Raw genomic sequence first — 18573 nt, forward strand, 5'->3', positions numbered from 1 at the left:
GAGTAACACAAGTAGAGCTGGACCTGCAATGAGCCAGGGGACAGCGCCAAGAACTGACGTTCCTTCCAGCCCTATTTCTACCCTACAAGATTAGAAACACTCCTCTGCTTTACTGCTGACTGGAAGCGCTGTGTTCCCCAGCCAGCTCGCAGTTTCAGCTCCCCGGTGCTGGGGCTGCTGCCTGGTGGATTTAGGAGTGGCTTTATGTGTTTTGTCAGATGGGCAAAGGGAAGAGAGCCCAGTTATATAATGTGCTTGGGGTTTGGTGGTCAGCCAGTCTGCTCTGGCATGCTCTTCCTCCCCGCCCTCCCAAATCTTTGCTTTCAGGACTGGAGTTGGGTACCCCGGTCTTGGCTGTGCATCTCGTCCCTAGTCAGGGCAGCAACCTCGCTCAGTGGGAAGAAGCTGTCGTTGAAATGATGGACAGACTACTGCATCCCACCCACAGAGTCCCTCTTCTGCTGCTCCTTTCTCTGTTTCAGAGTCTGTAAACCTCAAAAGTAACTTCTTTCTGTTCATCTTTGTTTAGGGATTTGGAGTTCAGCATATCCCATTCCCATGCTGGATTGGTTTGTTTCTGTCTCTCCCATATGCTCTTGTCTTGCGACTTGATCTTGCTATGGAAGCTTAGGTTTAGAAATAGAATTTTTGTTCCACGGGAAAAGCTGACGTTCCAGGATTAGTTTGTGCTCTGGACTGGAATGAAAATCTTAGAAAAACAGTAATCTAGAATTTCCCAAGTGGTTGAGACTAGCACAGAGTTCACACATTTCCTTTCCTGTAGAAGTGTCAATCAGTGCTGATGCTTTTTTGATTTTACCTACAGGGTAGAGGAAAAATCAGAATTAATTTCTCCTGGAAGGAAAAAAAAAAAAGAACCTCAGTCGTCTTAGTAGATTCTCCTTCCTAAGCAGTAGCTCCTTGGGTGGTTCCTTCCCATAACCCTTTTTATTCCCCACCTCCTTGATACCTGACTGTGCCTTGTGGACTCCGATTTACAGAGTATGCCCTCGCTTCTCATAGCTTACAAATAAAAGCAGAAAAAGGGGAATTCTAGACCTGCAGATGCTGTTTTGATTCTTCACCAAAACATATGGTGAATCACGTCTGAATCCTATGATGATTAAAAGAAAAAAGATGAATAAGAGCTAGGAATGGGGTTGTGGTAACAGCTTCCATGTGTTGCCTCAGTCCCTCCCATCCAGCCCTCAAGAGTGTGGGGAGCTCCAGGCCATGGCTAGAACATTCTGTTTCTTGGACACATCTGGGAGCAGAGGGAGGGACATCCATCATGCCTGAGTGGCAGGATCCCTCCCACAGCTTTCAGGAGTATTTGGACACTGAAACAGATTCAGTTAGGGCTAAATCTTGCTTCCGTTGAAGATAGCAGAGTGGATGGAGGAATCTGATCCAGCTCCTTCTGGTTGATTTCTGTAGGAATAGTGTGTTGCCCCAAAGAGGCGCTCATGAGATACAAGAGCAGGACACATGCTTGGTCCTTACAAGTGGACTCCACGGAACATGAATATGCTGCCCTTTAATGCTCTTTCCAACCCTAATGCATCCTCCATTAGACTTCTGGCATGCCTGCCCATATGCTGGCAGATTGTAACTTGAGGGGAGGTGGATGGAAGAATCTTGGACGCACCAACAACTTACCATCTCTCAGTGTGAGCAGAGAAGCCACGGTCTCTGCGGTCATCTTGCTGGGGCTGGAAAGAGTAGGGGTGTCTTTCAGAGCGCAAACAGTGTTTGAACAAATCTCAGGTCTTTGCAGGACTGAGTCAGCTGAACTTGCTCACAGCTGCCTTTGTCTTTCCCTGGGAGTGTTCCTACTGCATCAAACTGTTTCCCTTTGCAGGTGGTGAGCAAGGAGCTGGTTTGCAAGTCATGCCTGACAAGGACCTTGAACAAGCTGGAGACCATGATGACCATTCTGCAAGGGGAAATGACCCAAGGCACCGTGACACCGACTGGTATCGCTGACAACATCCTCAACATCACAGGTGAGTTTTGTTCCTGCAGGAACGGGTGACATTCGACCGGGTGCTGCTGAGGGCACTTGTCTTCCTGTGCAGGGTACCGGGCAGAAGAAGACTGAGGGAAGCTTTGCAGGCTTTCCCCTGTACCATTAGGGGTTTGGCTTACGCCCTTTTCAAGCTGTTAGGGAGATTGCATCTAGCGTTTGGACTGTGGCACTCCAGTACTTTATTCTCCCTGCACCTTTCCCAGGGCTGTCCTGTCTTTGGCAGCTGTCTCTGCAGACATTTAAATATGATAGTTGTTAGTAAACTCACTAATACTTCAGGGAATAGTCTTTTTAGTAAACAATGAGTAACAGCTATGGTTTCCAGATGCTTGTCTTCCTGGTTTGAAGTCTGAGGAGGGTGTCAAACTTCACTGGGGCACCCGTGAACATTGCGCAGAAATTCCCACCTGTCTACCCTGCGAGGAAGCAGAGGCACCTTCTTTGCACTCCTTGTTATGTATCCCTGAGTGTTCTGCGCTTTGTAGTGCAAAAACTTAGTAACATATGTTTGATATATCCATTCTTTTCCTGTTTCCCAATCTGCCATTCTAGTCACTTCGCAGGATGAAAACAAAGCCTGTTATGATTAAGTATTCACCACCAAACTTTGTAGATTAGCTGAGAGCCTGCAGGAATTGCTGACAGCTCTATTTTTAGCTGTGGGCTACTGAACACTTCCAGTGCGGAAGGTCATGTGCTCAGGTAGAGTTACAGTGAGAAGACAGTAAGGAAAGACTTGTCTGATTGTTTTGGGAAGGTGTCAGATGTTATCTAGACTGTAGCAGTTATCTAGGCTATTTACCACTTCCTCTGTTTACGCCTTTATTTCTCTCCTGGCAGGTGACCTAATTCACCTTGTCAATACGGTTTCACAAGAATCCAAGCCCCAGGAACTGCTTTCTGATTCCCACAATTTGCTGCTAGCTCCCAAAGCCTACAACCTATCTTCCAGCCTGATGCGCATCCTCATGAAGTCTCGAGTGCTGAATGAAGAGCCCCTTGAGCTGGTGGGAGGAGAAATTAAGGCCACAGGCAAGCGGTCTGATCCCTTTAACTTGCTTTGCTACGAAAACACACCAAACTGCCAGTTCTCCATCCCCCAGGCATTCAACACCACCCTTTCCAACCTGACAGATGTCATTCAAGTCATGTTCCAAGTGGACTCCAATCCTTTCCCTTTTGGTTACATCAGCAACTACACTGTGTCCACAAAGGTTGCCTCCATGGAGTTTCAGACGCACAACGGGGTGCAGATCCCCATTGGGAGCCTGGACTCAGAGAAAGCCATTACCGTAATGGTGTCAAACAACACAGATGCTGACAATCTCTCTGCTGGCACTGAAGTCGTCGAGGCAAGAACTTCTGTGAACCTAATTGTGACTATGGAGAGCAACAACAGAGAAGCAGGACTGCACTTCCAGCTCACGTACAGAGTCCTGAACGGTAGCGCAGACAGATCCGACTCTTTATGCTCTTTGCTATTTCTTCCTGTGGGAGAGGAGGGCTGGGTGTTGCAGGAAAGGAGACCTGTGTCAAAAGATAACTGGTGTGTGGGAGGGGATGTCAGGTGAAGCCAGCAAGTTCCACACTGCATGGTTGAGGTTCTGGCTGTCATGGGCATTATCCAGTCCCCAGTGTAATCTTCACTTGTGGGTTCTGGCATGGAGAAGCCTTTTGCTTTTTTCCAGTCCTTCTGTTGAGCCACATTAGCACTGGCCGGAGTTTGTCCTGTCTCTCTCTTGGTCAGGTAAAGTGCTGTTGAAAGTCTCTTGCTCAGGGATCCTCTGAACTGCAGACTGAGAGCGTGCAATCTGGAAAAGTATCTCTCTTGACTTTCTGTGTTCCTGATACTCCTCCCTGGACATCCACTGCTGGCATCAGGCTTGTGGTCGATCTCTCCCTGGTGTTTATAAAGTACTTTCTGTTTTTTCTCCCCCTCCCCACGCAGATCACTACATTGCAAGCGAGCCTGAGCCATTCATTATGGCTTATCTCCATCACGAACCAGAGCCCAACGAGCACAACTGCAGTGCCTCTAAGAAAATTGGCTTGGATGCCCTGGCTGGAAGTGACCACAAGCTCTACACCTTCTTCACCTCACCCAGGTAAGAGAAGCCTCCCTTTGTAATCCCTGTCACCCCCAGGCTGTCCCGTGGATGTACGTGAGGGATGCTCAGGGCCTGGCCATGGCTTTTGCCAGGCTGCTTTGCAGGGCTGGTGCTGTTGTAGCTCTGCACAGTGCAGCTCTGTCCTGGGAGGAGGCAGCTCTCCTGGGCAGGCAGCTGCAAGCTGCCATTCCTACACCTACCTCAATAGTGGCACCTCTTCTACTGTGGCACTCCCTCCTTCCCAGACATCTCCTGCTGCTGGTGCAAAAGCAGGTCAGCTCTCTGTGATTTGACTTTCTGATCCAGGTGAGGGAGAGTTCCCCTTTTCAGAGCTGTAAATCACGTTCGCTGTGAGTATCGTGACCCTCACCCAGGACTTCTGGTGATGAGTCTCCCCCCGCTGCTCTTTTCTCTGCTGACTTGCCTGAAATTTGCTGTAGTCTGATGCTTGTCCAGACTTTCATTCTCCATGCACTAGCAATCCCAGAGCTGCCCATCTTTACCAGGACTCATTCCCCAAGGGGCTCACACTGACCTTTGCAGATTCAGGGCTTGCTCCATGCAGCTCATGAAACCATTTCCCAGAGCAAAGCACTGCACGTGTTAGCCTAGTTCCTGAAGTGCAGTGCAACCTTCACAAAAGCACCTCTATCCTCAAAGCTCATCTTTCCAACGTGTGACTGGAGGAGAGAGCAGATTCCCTCATGGGCTCCCATCCACCCTGCTTGCCTGCTGCTTGGAGCGTGCCGGGGCTCATTAAGCACTGTTGTTGTGCTGTTGGGTTTTGCAGCAAAGCTCTCTTCTTTTTATCAGAGCTTTTTTTTTATCTTCTAACTTCAGTTGCTGACTTGCTGCCTTGCCTGGGAGCGTGTGAGTTCATGCCTCGTGTTATTTATGAGCCATTCCTAGGCATGAGAAGAAAAGATAGGCAGCTTGGGAATAGGTGGGGCAAAAGCGGAGCCACTGTTGTGTAAGTTGACACAGCTTCCATGGCTTTTGGTAACAGGATGCTCAAAAAGGGATTAATCGTCCTAATGAGCAAATCTGCTCCCAGCCAAGAATCATAGAGTTGCTATGGAAGTGTGATGTGGGTCAGTGGGACACAGGGAAGGGTGGGTGGGAGAGCTGTGCAGGGCTGCCAGCACAGAGAAGAGGATGTGCAACATAATGCTCCAGGTGCTGAACTAATACAAAGAAAAATTCAGGTGGTTTGTAGAAGCTCAGGCTTTCTGCACAGCCAAGGGGGCGTGTAAATTACACCACGTTCACTGGGCTTTTTCTCCTCGTTGTGTGCTTACCTGTCCCTGCAGCAGGGTGCTTTCTGTGGGCACACATCTGTCAGAACGGGGTTTGTGTCCCTTCAGCAGGCAGGTTAATAATGTCTCCTTGCTGTCTTTCCCTTCTCCAGAACTGATGACACCATCCAGAAATACTACTTCAACATCACAAACCATTTCAGCTGGTCCCCAGTGGAGGTGACTCTGGGGCTGTACACCTCCCTGTGCCAGTACTTCAGCGAGCAGGAGAAACGGTGGAAGACAGAAGGCATCATCCCACTGGAAGAGACCAGGCCAGACCAGGCTGTGTGCTTAACCCAGCACCTCACTGCCTTTGGGGCGAGTCTGTTTGTGCCCCCAAACTCTGTCCAGTTCATCTTTCCTGTGAGTAAAACAAAGCAGAAGCTGTGCAGCATTACCTCTCTCTGAGCAGATTGTTGTCACCTAGAGGAAAGCCTTGGGCTCCCGTTGGCTTCATACTCAAGCTGGGTCATGGCTGACCTGTGCCCAGCTGGCAAACCAGCACAAGTACCTGAGAGCCTTTGGGAGCTGCAGATGGGCACAGCTCACAGAGGGGCTGTGTCCTCTGATCATGAAACCTGGCTGCTGCTGCTAAAAACAGACCTTTGCAGATGGCTTTATTCTCTATTCTGGACACCTGGCAGTGTGTTCACCTCTTAGTGAGATGCCAAACGCTCCTCCCAGATGTCACCCAGCACTGTTCTATCCCAGCGAGCTCTCACCTGCCAGCTGCTCCCTGCTCCCCGGGGCGTTCAGGCTCTTTCTAGCTGTCAATGTGACATAAGTGGGAGCAGAGAGCTCTCAGCAGCTGCTACAGCAGCTTCAGCTGGCTGCTGCAGTCACTCTGCAGGGCTGTGAGTGCATGGTTTGTGCGGGGACAGGTCTTTCGCTGTGTGTGGTATCATGTGTGTGAATGATGATATAGCCAGGAAGGAGGCAGCATGACTCCTGGGGAACGGGGGGGTGTCCTCCTGGGGAAGGAGAGTGCCTTGCAACATGCTTCTTTTCTTTTAGGCTCCAGGCCCAGGTCTCAACTACATCGTTCTGCTGACATGTGCCGTCTGCTTTGTGACCTACTCAGTGGCTGCACTGATCGTGCACAAGCTGGACATGATTGACATTAACCGAGTAGGGGTGATTCCCTTCTGCGGGAAGAACGGGCTGTACAAATATGAGATCCTGGTGAAAACTGGCTGGGGCAGAGGATCAGGTTAGCCCATGGTCTTCTCCTGTGCTTGATTCCTAGGGTGACATCTGTGTAGTTCCCCTGAGATCTCACCTCAGCACATCATGCACCAAATGTTCCCCTGCAGGGCCCAGAGCTGAGCTGGTGTTTGGAGCAGCACTGAGCAGACAGTTAGTTCAGGGCTTTCCACAGCATTCTCAGTTTTTATAGTGTAATGATGGGGCAGTGCAAGAGCTGTGGAGAAGAGCATGCTGCCCCACTGCTTGCTGTTGGGGTGGGACAAGCAACTGCTGCTGGAAGGAACCACCCAGTATAGAAATACCCCCACCCTGCTTTCCCTGACTGGGCTGTGGTTGCAGGAACTGCCAAGAAGCAGTGCCTGTTCCTCACTTCTGGCCCTCTCCTGCAGAAGCATTGTCCTCGTGGGCCCTTTAGATGGACCATTTTGCTGTCCTTCAGCATCCATCACTTTGCTCTGCTGTCTGAATCTTTCCCAGTGGCATGAAGGCAGAAAGCTTGGCTTTCTCATCCAGGTCTGGGTTTGCAGCTAGAACTGCCAGAAACATCATCCTGGACTTGGAAATCCGGGCGGTTGGGATGTGGAAGTTCTAGGCAGAGGCAGAGGTGAAGTGCCACCATGACACTGCCAGAAACATGTTCCCATTAATCTTAATGTAACCACTGGTTTCACTGGCAGCAGCTTTCTCCTGAAGCCACCCCAAGGACCATCCAGGTTGAGCAGGTGGACCAAGGAGCATCTGGCAACTGGTACTGGAGAGAAAGTCAAAGAAAACAAGTCTTTCAACTACTTGGTGGAAAAACATCCAGAATAAACATCTCCTCCCATTAGGGTGTTAGCAAGGCAAGGAATGTCAGATTCAGTCCCCTCCAAAGAGGAAAACCATGAGCATGCCAAGGTCCGTGCACCAGGCCAATCTGAGCAGCTGCCCTCCAGGCTGTGTGTAACATTATCCCTGGGTGTGGGATAGCTGTTGACCACATTTCTTCCTCCCGAGTCTTCAGGTGGCTCCTCTGAAGGGCTTTTGCCTCTGGTACCAGGTCACTGACAGGAGGGCAGGGCTGGGGAACAGTTCCACCTTGGTTGGACTTAACTAACTGAGCCCCGTAACTCTGCCAGGTACCACGGCCCACGTGGGGATCGCACTGTATGGCGTGGACAATAAAAGTGGTCACAGACATCTGGATGGAGAAAACGCCTTCCATCGCAACAGCCTCGACGTATTTCAGATCGCAACGGAGCGGAGTCTGGGGAGCATCTGGCGAATCCGCATTTGGCATGACAATAAAGGTGAGAAGTGAGCAGGTGTGCGGGCCTGAGGCAGCCATCACACATCCCAGGTCAGAACCAGGCTCTGCTCCGCTTGGTACCTGGGCCAGGAGAGAGGTCCCTGGGCCTACAGTCTAGACTAACCCTGATGGTAGACCATGGTGACCCACTGGCTTAGGGGAAGATTGCTGGTGGGGAACATGGAGTATCCATCACAGGGAAGTCTGCAGACTGGTCAGCTCTAATCCCATACATGTACGATGCAATGTGTTCTGACAGTGTCTGTAAATGTCTGTACAGCCTAGGAGGTGACCTGACTATGCCAAGCCTTTCTCTTGGGGACTGCAACCTACCGATAAAGATAGTGTCACAGGGTAACTGCTGCTGTCCCACCGAGGAGCTCTTGTGTTGCCCTCTTGGCTTTGCAGCTCTGCACAGGGAATATCTGCACTGAAACACATTTCTTCATCTCTTAATTTCTAGGACTCAGCCCCTCTTGGTACCTGCAGCACGTCATAGTCCGGGACCTGCAGAGCAGCAAGAGCTACTTCTTTCTGGTGAATGACTGGCTGTCGGTGGAGAGTGAAGAGAATGATGGCATGGTGGAGAAGGAGGTTTATGCTGCCAGTGAGTGCTTACCCCCTGGGGCGTGGGGCTGGGTTGGCTGAGCAGCGTGGCAGTTCTCATTGCGTTGAGGAAGGTCCTACAGCAGAAGGCTGCAGAGAGACCATAGAGACTACACTCTGGCTTTTCCTTACTGCATTGATGCCTTGTACAGCCAAGTGCTCTGCTGGGTCCGTTGTGCTAGAGAACGAGGCATGGCAATGACGCAGCTGTGCAAGAGGGACCATATGGATGCAATGTAGATACTTCCTTGAATATCAGTCTGCAAGGAGGGACCATGTCAGACCCAGACGGGTCCCCTCTGTGGTGCAGCTGGCCCTGAGAGTGTCTCTTTTTGCGCTCAGGTGAGACAGAGCTGAGGAGCTTCTCCCGGATCTTCATAGCAGAGTTGCAACGAGGTTTCTTTGAGAAGCACGTCTGGCTCTCCATGTGGGACCGCCCACCTCGCAGCCGCTTCACCCGTGTCCAGAGAGCCACCTGCTGCTCCCTCCTCATCTTCCTCTTCCTCTGTGCTAATGCTGTGTGGTACGGCGTGGTGGGAAACGTACACCTCAGGTGCGCTGTGTCCCTTGGTGCTCTGGCCAGTCCCTTACCTCCTCACAGTCCCCCCCATGCTTCCCATTACACATGGCAGGACAGACCTTGTGTCTGCTGGGAATAGGTGCCTTGCTTGTGGCCCTGCTCCAAAGAATCTGGAACCAGGACACAGATGACCAAGGACAACCTGATCAGCTTTCCCCCTTACCTGATTTTGCTGTTAGCACAGCCCAAGCCCATTTTGTTCTCTGCACATCTGAAATGCTTGGTTGTGCAATTTTGTCTCACTCCTTGATTAGCTGGCAACCCTGCGTGCTCCTGCTAACACTGGTCTGTGATCTCTTTTGATTCTCTCCAGCAATGGGGCCGTTTCCAACCTGATCCCTGTTAATGTGGACACAGTGGCTGTGGGTCTGGTCTCCAGCATGGTGGTCTACCCTCTCTACCTGGTCATTTTATTTCTCTTCCGGATGGCTCGTGGCAAGGTAATGAGGAGAAATAGTTGCAGGCTGCCCAGATGGGTGTGATGCTACCAGGTTGGCTCGTCTGAGGCCAGATTCTGGCCTTTGTGGTACATCACTTCTCCAGCTGGTCTCTGCACTTTCCCAGTTGTATCTCTGTGATGCACCATGTGTCCTGCACCACGGCCAGACCCTTTCCGTTAGCAAGTCTCTCTCTCCCTCTTGAGCTGGGAGCAGTCCCTGACCTTTTAGGGACAGATTGTTGCCTGGATTCTGACAATGCCCAGACAGAGACCAAAAAGGAAGATTTTAAAAGCTGTTCAAGCATTTACTCTATCTTGATTTCAGTATGTGATAGGTACCCAAATGCCGTTTAAAGGTATGACCCTTTGCTGCATTGGCAGGAGCTTGAGAGATGCTCAGTGGAGCATTGCTAATGAAATACCTACCCTGGGTACAAATTCAGCTGCCTGAGCAGAGCTGTGGTTAGGCAGCTGTGAAAGGATTAGCTGGGGATTTAATGACTAGTTAGACACAATTAGCAGCCCCATTAAGTATTGCAGCCAGCTGCTCAGTGACTGATGAGCAGCAAATGTGTCTGATAGTTCTTGTTCCTGTAAGCACTCCCTGCTTTGCAGGAGGTTGCAAACTCATGTGGCTTCCTGGGAACTTGTGCTTGGGACAGCCTAGATGGCACTGGGCTGTGGTACATGTGGATACAAGTGCCTAAGATGCCTGGGAGGTAGTGGAGGATGTGTGTGTGTGCCTGTTCTCAGCCCCGCTGGGCAGGCCTGGGATCCCCCAGCCCTGTCTGCACAAGCGTGGAGCTCCCCATCAGAGTAGGGAGCTGACAGAAGCCAGTGAGCAGCAGGGCTCTGGGCCACTGTGACATTGTCACCTCCATCCATTCCTTTTCTGCTCAAGCTTTCCTGTCTCTTGCAGGTCTCCATCAACCACACCCTGACTCACTCAGACCAGCAGTCCTTGGAGATCGACAACTACCTTGACTCCTCAATCCTTGACAGCTCCTTCCCCACCTTCCCGGGGCTCCGCGCAGAGGTAACCTGCTTCACACTCGAAGGCTGGACAGGCTGCAAGGGTCTGCGTGCTCCTGTGCATGGACACAGTGTCCACCCAGAGCTGTCAGTGCAAGAACTGATGCACTCAAGTGCCTCTGGCAAATTCTAGTGATAGGGGAGAGCCACAACCCTTCATCTTTCGCCTGCAGCTCTGCAGGACAGTCCCAGATACTGAGCATGAGCTGTCTCCAGCTACTGCTCTCTGTCCATGAGCATGGATCTTCCCAGCGTGCCTGGATGTTGTCTCTGGAGGAGAGCAGGCTCCTGGAGGTGTGGACCCAGGGCTAAGAGCAGCTCAGACTCTGGGTTTCCCTTGACCCCTGATGTTAACAACATGCTGTTTTAACCAGGGAGAGATGAGTGTCATGTGCCTGAAATGCCTCTGCTTCCTCCACAGGCCTTCTCTGAGCAAACCAAAACAGACCTGTTCTTGGAGGACTCCAAAAGGTAAGTAGGTTTCTGGGGATGGAGCAAGTAGGAGTTTAGTGTAGTTTTCTGCTTTGGTAGACAGGGGTTGTGCTCCTGCAGCTGTTTCCCTTCTAGACAGTCCTATGCACTAGCACAGTTGCTTTTCTCATGCTTCCCCTTCCCCACACATACCTGATTGCGCTCATTCCTCTGTTTTCCCGCAGCCTCGTGCGGTGGCCCTCCAGCGAGGCCCTGCTCAGCTGGCCAGACCTCCTCAGTGACCCCTCCATCATGGGCAACACCATCCAGAAGCTGAAGAGAGGCCGGGCCAGCCGCCACCTTGGACTCGAAGCCCCATTGGCAACTGAGGAGGACAGCTTGTCGCTTGGTGTTCACCAGGGACAGCCTCGATATTTCTCTGCATCAGGTGGGTGTGTGAGTAGCGTTGCTCTGTGCCAGGGGTTGAATGCCCCAGGGAAGTGCAGGAGGAGCAGTCTGGTCCCTAGGTGCCCTGGCTCAGCTCTGGAGAAGGCAGAATAGCAGAGTTTGCCACCAACACCACTGACTTCAATTTGAAGGGCAGAGGAGGGGGGTCATATTTTCTTAATGGGAATTTCAGTCTGGGAAAGCAGAAATCCTGACGCGAATCAGTCTGAAGTGAGTGGTCCCCACACTGCCAGCAGACTGGGAGCAAGGAGAGATGTGTTTCCATGGGATCTGAATGTTGCAAGCAACCAGCATTTCTTCACTGTTTGCAAAGCCACAGTGTGTCTCTGAAGCACTGTAAATGGCTGGAGAAGGAGCAGAACTTGGCCTCCTATACCAGCAGTTTCATGCCAGGCTCTGTAGCCAAGCTGGGGATAGACAAGAGCTAGAAGACAGGGAGCAGGGGAGGGCTGTCCCGTGGAGAAGGACCTCACCCTGGCCCTCTTCCGCCCCAGTTCCACAAATCTGGCTGAGCCTGAGCGGTGCAGAACCGTCCCCCGGTGCAGTACTGTGTGCTGTGCTTCTGCCAATGCTGTTTGCACTCTCTCTTTCCCCAGATGAGGATCTGATCCGGCAGATCCTGGCAGATGGAGCTAGCGGCATCTCCCATTCCCAGGACCTAGGGCCGTACATGAGGGCTGAAACAGATCTGATCTCAGGCCTGTAAGTATTTAGGGAGCGGAGTCCCCAACTGAGCCAGTGCCTCCTGTCCCTTGTCCTCCCACCCAGCTCTGCAGCAGCCAGCATTGCGCCAGCCAGCTCTGCTGCACCCAGCCACAGTGAGCTGAGCTGGGTTTTGTGACATTTCAAATGCCTGGGACAGCCTTGTCACAAGTCACTATGTTCTTGCTGGCCATGATTCCTGCAGCCCCCACAGCCAGAGCTCCAGGAAGGCACTGCCACCCTTCCAGGAGCCACCTGGAATATCCCCTTAAAGCCCCAGCTGAAGATGTGTGCCCAGAGCTTTGTGGACTGCTGACAAAGTGCTGGGACATGGGTTTGCTTCATGGCACTGATGGGAGGGAAAAGGGGGGTGGAATCTCTGTTGTGTTATCATGCCCAGAGCTCCCTGCTTTGGGACCCTGACACCACCCGGCCGGGCTGGCAGCTCACTGCTGGGTAGCCAGTGCAAAGCGATAGATCAAGGGAGGGGAAAGGCCTTCAGCCCTCCTCCATGAGACACAGAGCACAGCGTCTGTGTGCCTCGGCAGTCTGGGCCCACTGCTCTAGAAAGAAACGCTTCTAATTGGTCCAGGGCTGCTGCACTGGTATTAGCACTGGAGTTCAGTCCACCTCGGTGCCAGCCTGCTTACCGTGGAGTCAGCAGGGGTATGGCTCACCGATATAACCCCTTTGCCTTGGCAGGTCCAGTGTGTTTGGGGAGAAGGTGGAGACTGTCATGATGCAGAAGCTGAACGACAAAGGCCAGAGCATGGCAGCTCCCCCCAGGGAAGTGAGCAGATCAGCCAAGTCAACATGGACAGGTACCAGCACTGCAGGGCTGTGCCAGCATCAGGGCAGGGAGGGTGGGGATGTGCAGGAAGAGGGGCTGTTGCACTGAGCAGAACTTGGGAGGCACAGGTGGATAAATAGAAAAGGACCCTTAGGAAAGGCTGCTCCCCTGCTTGGGATACATTTGCTATTTTCTGCCAGCTTCTCTCAGAACCCGAATCTCAGTAAGCCCTGGGCCACCACTTGTGCTGTGCCAGTCCTTACGGTACACCTTAGGAAAGCTCTGTTCACTGCTTCCCCATTTACTCTGCTCTCTGCACCCTTCTACAGCCATCAGTCCCTTCATCCATCCAGCATGAGAGAGTGAGAGTCTCTACATAACCAGAGGGGAAAGTGAGTCAAATGCCAAGTAAATTTCAAATCAACAAACAAAGCAAAGAAGAGAAGACATGCTTCCTACTGGGTCATGCAACACGACAGCCGGCCAGCTGGGCTTGCAGAAGGCAGGGAGCAAGCTGTCAGGCCCCGCAAGGTCTGGGGGGTGATAAGTGCCCGGGTGCCCTGTGGAGAACCTCAGCATCATTTCTCTTAGCCTGAGCTCTTGGCTTCCCAAGGCACAGCCTCCCTGGGGCAGGCTGCAGCATGAAAAATTGGACACAGCAGCAATCCTCTTAGGTCCGTTAAAATCCATCATTTCATCTCGGTTGATGAATGGTTGTAGTATCTTTATGCAGGCATTGATTTGCATGGGTGGGTGAAAGAAGCTGTGCCGAGCGAGCCCCAGGGCAGGGTGGCTTGGCAGTCTGAAGGCAGATAGAGCAATAACTCTGTGTGGCTTTTCATGAGTTTGACAGCAGCACCTCCAGCCAGGCTGCGCATGCCCAATGTCCTGAGGCTCTGAGAGAAAGTAGGGAACCCATCCCACTACCCAAATCAGGATTCCATCTCCTTCTCCTGCTCACCTGGTTGTCTGCAGATGGGAGGCTGCTCTTCTGAGGCTGGCTGTGTTTCAGTGTGCTGTCTGTGTTACTCCTTAGTGGGAGATGTGTGGCACAATCCCTCCAAACTCTCCCAGGACTGGTGGCGAGCTCTCTGCTGGGATGAGTGGTGTGCTCAGCCCTTCCTGTGCCCGTTGGGACGCTTTTGCAGTAACACTTACACTTGTTTTGCCTCCTCCTTTCAGTTGCAGACCAAACATTCAGGAAGCGCTTGCTGCCACCCTGGTGCTCCTATCTGGCTCATGGTATCAGTCTCCTCCTCTTCGCCACTTCCACAGGGGTCTCTGTGTGGATCGGGGTGGGCTTTTCCTCCAGCGTTGCCCTCATGTGGCTCATCTCAGGGATATTCAGCTTTCTGGCATCCTTCTTGGTCTGGGAGCCCCTGAAGGTAAGGATAGCATGAGTACACAAGCACATGCCTGTATGTGTGTATGTATTAGCTGTAATTAACATCTTGTCCAGGTACTAATCAAGTCATACTGGACACTGCATGGATTGACTACTCTCTGCCATCTTCGTATCCCTGCAGGAGGGGAAGGATGTGCACACCAGCAGCAGTAGGAGAGGCAGGGCTGGTGGCAATTTGTTTTAGAGCTGCTCCAAGAGAGTGCTCAGTGCCTGTGCAGTGCTCAGTGTCCATGCTGAAAGGCCCACCATGCTGCCCATGGCGGTTCTGGTGGCACAGCTTACTCTGCAGGCTCACGACACTGCTTGTCTCCTCAGGTTCTGCTGGAAGCCCTCTATTTCTCACTGGTTGCCAAGCGCTTGCACCCAGAGGAAGACGATACCTTGGTGGAGCATCCATTTGTTGAGCATGTTTCTGAGAAGATCAGCAAAGTTCGACCCCCACAGGGGTTTGCCCTTTTCCAGGCCAAGGAGGAGGCCAGGAAGGTCAAACTGCTACACAGGATGTTGAAGGTAAGACATGTTGTGATGCCTGTGGTGCCTAGGGCAGAGGCAGAGGGCTGGCTCCAGGAGCTGAGATACATCCTTGTGTGGGCCCTCCCAATCCAGCTGGGATCTCCTGAGCTAGTAGGTGCATGTCTCCAGTTTCTGCCTCAGTTTCCTCATCTGTAAAAGACTGGCAGTGGCATTCCACCTCCCCTGTGGAGATCTGAGATCTGAGGTGGCTGGAAAGCAGAACCATAAGGGAGTTGATTTGGAGCAGCTCGCTGTGTTTGACTTCATAACTCAGGTGTTTGAGATTAGGGCAAGGTTTGCAGTGTGGAGTAGACACCAACTTGCACAAGAAAATTCATTAGTTGAATCTTGTGAAACACGTAACTGCCCATCTAGGAGCAGAAATTTCAATCTGTAGCTCATTCAGTACTAATCCTCCACGCTCGTGCTGGGAATACACAGCTGCTTTAATGGAGTGAAGTTATTTTTAACTGAGTGATTTCCCATTAAAGGATGGAAACCCCCATAACTATCGTACAAGCCGAGCTGCCAGGGCATAGGAGCTCGTACAGGGAGGTTGTGCAATGCATTATCAACAGAAACATGTGATGCTGGGCTGGCCGCTTTGAACAAAGAATATTGTTAGAGACTTGTGGTCTGGGTTTCATTTGAAGCTGCTTCCCATATGGAAAAAGAACGAACAGCATGCTCTGAGTCCTGATCCTGCTGCATGGCAGGCAGCAGTTAGTGGAGAGCACTGATTTGCTGCAGGATTGGGAACCAACCCCCCTGTGCTTGGATGCAATTCCTTTCTACTCTCTGCTTGCCAGAATTTCCTCATCTACATGACGTTCTTGCTGGTGATCCTGCTCACTAACTACGGAGATGCATCCCGCAACAGCAGGGCCTTCCTTTTGCAGAGCTCCATCAAGCAGCAACTGGGCAGCAACGAATTCCTCCGCATCAAGAGGTAACTGTGAAGGCCCTGGGGACAGGGAGGAACAGAGAAGCTGTGCAGGGCTGTAGCGAGGAGTCAGGGAGCAGACCAGGACTGGCTGTTAGGCTCATGCTCCACAGTCAAGGGGTTCTTGACTCTGGAGAGCGCTGGTGCCTCTGTGAAGCTCGGCACTCTCATGTGAGCATGGCATGGCAGTGAGCAGGTCCCTTTTTGTCCCTGTGGTTCTGCTTCTCCCCTAGAGAACAGAGGGACCTGTGGGGGTTGAGAGCTTTAATTTCTTTGAATTTTAATTATTTCCTGAGTGGAAAGGGACTGTGTGAATGATAGATGTTTATCTTTCTGTATCTGGTTAAAAGGACACAAGTTTGCTCTGTCTCCAGAATTTACAACTGTAAGGTTTAGCCTTAAACAGGGTCACAAGAACCAAAAATAACATCTAGTATAAATACAGAGTCCTTCCCTTCCTTGGTCTGCACATATGGTTTAACTAGATTAAATTTTCCCAGCTGAGTTTCCACACCACTGCAAACTCTGGCAGTCCAGACCGACATCAGAAGGGCTGCCTGGGATTAACAACGTCTTTGTACCTATCTCACTACAGACCCCTTGATTCTTCTGTGCAGATAGACGTGGCTTGTCCATGCCACGCAAAGTCACAGAAACTTTGATTCACCACAGTACGAATCAGTAATCATTCCGGTGAACTCAGTGGCATTTCTGGGGTGAAAGTGGTGTAAAGGGGGAGAGCAGAGCAAAATCTGGTGCTAAATATCGTCTCTTTTCCACTGTGCTGCCACGGACACACTGGTCTGATCCTCATCTAGGTGCCAAGTGGATTCAATCACCTTTAGGTCTTGCATGTCAAATAAATGTTGTCCTGACCCCAGTCCAGCTCTTGAAATGGATGGAAACGCTGCCTCTGCTGGCAGCCAAGCACCCAGGAGGAGAGCAGCCCAGGTTGGCTCTCCAAAACGCAGTCCCATCCTCCAGGTGAAACACAGATGGTCACGGGTGAGACATGCAGAGACTGCCCTAGCAGAACTGCCCCAGCAGAACTGCCCCAGGAGCTCTGCTCTCATGCCTCTTCCCCGTTGCAGGTCGGATCAGTTCTGGGTCTGGATGTCACAGGTCTTCCTCCCTTATCTTTACAACAACCGGTCGGGTCAGGAGAGCTACAGCACCACGCTGGGGACTGCCCGGCTGCGCCAGCTCAGACTGCAGGAAGGTAGGTGGGCAGAGGCCCATGGATCTGCTGTCATGGGGTGGGTGGTGACATTCCTGGAGGGATGAAATGGCCAGGTCTGGATGCAACTGGGTCTGAATGAAGCAAGGCAGAGGTTACGGAGGCAGGTTTTTCTTTGCAGCGTGTGTGCCTCTGGTTCTGCTCCTGCAGATATGAGCTGGGGCAGTCGATCACGGGGATTTATACTAAAGAGAGAGATTGACTTTATATCTGGAGTGTGACTGAGGATGTGGAGGTGGAGGGGGCTTGGGAAGAAGGGAGATACTAAGTGTGAAAGCTCGGCTCTGTTCCCCAGCACTGTTTGGCTGTGTTGAGCTCCCCATGGAGTAACAGTGTTGGTCTCATTCCAGCCGAGTGCCAGCGCAGTGCCCAGGACATCCTCCATGGCATGGGCACAGCTTCCAGGAGGAACTGCACTGACTCACACAGCTTTTCTACTGCTGACTACGCAGCTGGCTGGGAAAGGGCGGCCATGAACATGACGGCTGCGTGGTCCTACTCGCCACCTGACCTGACGGGGTAAGGAGCTGCCCAGCCTCCACCTACACCCCCTGCTCTACCTGCCAAAGGCATTGCATCTTTACAGTTGATTTGGTGCCCAGCCCTTGCCTTAGTGAGGCCAGCTGCAGCCCCTGAGCCTGACAAAGTGCAAATAAACACAGAAATGCCAAAGGCCTTCTCTGAATGTGTCCACACTGGCAATGTGAATGGTGGGAGGCATGTAGCTGCCTCTCACCCAGCTTCCCTGGAGATGTGCATGTCACCTTGAGTTGTCTGAACAGCAGCGTAGTGCTGTTCTCAGGGCCCCAGGGGCAGAGGGTTCAACTCTCCAACTTCAAGGGGAGAGAAAAGCTGCAGAACAAGGTAACCCGGCCACCTGCAGAGACCACAGAGCAGCCATAGCTTTCTGTTAAAGTGGCTTATGGGAGATTGGCCTTTACCAACGTACTGGACATTGAATCACTCTTGGTTTCTGCTCTGGTTTGTTCCTGGATGCGTCTTCATTGAGTCTGGGGCACCACAGGGCTTGGGGCTATTCTGAGGTTGGGAACACTGAGATGAATCAATGCGCTTCTGTAATTTGCCTTGTGAAATAAGTAATGAGGCAGCTGTCGCCCTTGGATGTGCAGCATAGGGGCCAGGGTCTGTACCTGCACACCTGCTCCTGGTGTGCTATGTAGGAGAGCATACCACTGGCCGCTCTGTCCTCCACCTCTCACCCTGTGGCTCCTCTTCATCTGCAGGGTCTGGTACTGGGGTTACATCTCTTTCTACGATAGCAGTGGTTACGTCCAGGAGCTGGGGGCTTCGCTGGAGGAAGGCAGGGCTCAGCTGAATTTCCTTCAGCAGCACACTTGGATCGACAACATGTAAGTGTGGCAGGGGTGAAGGAAATGTTCTACTGTCACCCAGGTTTTTAAGGGATGCTGCTGGAGTGTCAAGGGTGGGGAGAGAATCTACAATCCTGCAAAGCAGTGGCAACAAAGTCCAGGACTGGTGTTGTCCAAGTCCCCTGAG

General features: G+C 51.9%; 1 protein-coding gene across 1 annotated transcript in view; it reads left to right on the forward strand.

Moving 5' to 3' along the window:
* The window catches only part of PKD1 (polycystin 1, transient receptor potential channel interacting), a gene marked incomplete at both ends in the record, with an annotated part of 96062 nt that overhangs the window by 74070 nt on the left and 3419 nt on the right, over positions 1-18573 (forward strand). The window contains 20 exons of the mRNA XM_082490521.1: positions 1862-2006; positions 2870-3472; positions 3978-4134; positions 5546-5798; positions 6450-6645; positions 7760-7930; positions 8393-8536; positions 8878-9088; positions 9429-9555; positions 10474-10590; positions 11008-11057; positions 11243-11445; positions 12062-12167; positions 12870-12988; positions 14140-14342; positions 14678-14872; positions 15685-15824; positions 16910-17037; positions 17406-17574; positions 18300-18425. Of these exons, the coding sequence (XP_082346647.1) occupies positions 1862-2006; positions 2870-3472; positions 3978-4134; positions 5546-5798; positions 6450-6645; positions 7760-7930; positions 8393-8536; positions 8878-9088; positions 9429-9555; positions 10474-10590; positions 11008-11057; positions 11243-11445; positions 12062-12167; positions 12870-12988; positions 14140-14342; positions 14678-14872; positions 15685-15824; positions 16910-17037; positions 17406-17574; positions 18300-18425 (3563 nt within the window). The remainder of the gene's footprint in view (positions 1-1861; positions 2007-2869; positions 3473-3977; positions 4135-5545; positions 5799-6449; positions 6646-7759; positions 7931-8392; positions 8537-8877; positions 9089-9428; positions 9556-10473; positions 10591-11007; positions 11058-11242; positions 11446-12061; positions 12168-12869; positions 12989-14139; positions 14343-14677; positions 14873-15684; positions 15825-16909; positions 17038-17405; positions 17575-18299; positions 18426-18573) is intronic.

This window comes from Vanellus vanellus (genome assembly GCF_965231255.1).
Source record: "Vanellus vanellus genome assembly, chromosome: 14".
Taxonomy (NCBI): Eukaryota; Metazoa; Chordata; class Aves; order Charadriiformes; family Charadriidae; genus Vanellus; species Vanellus vanellus.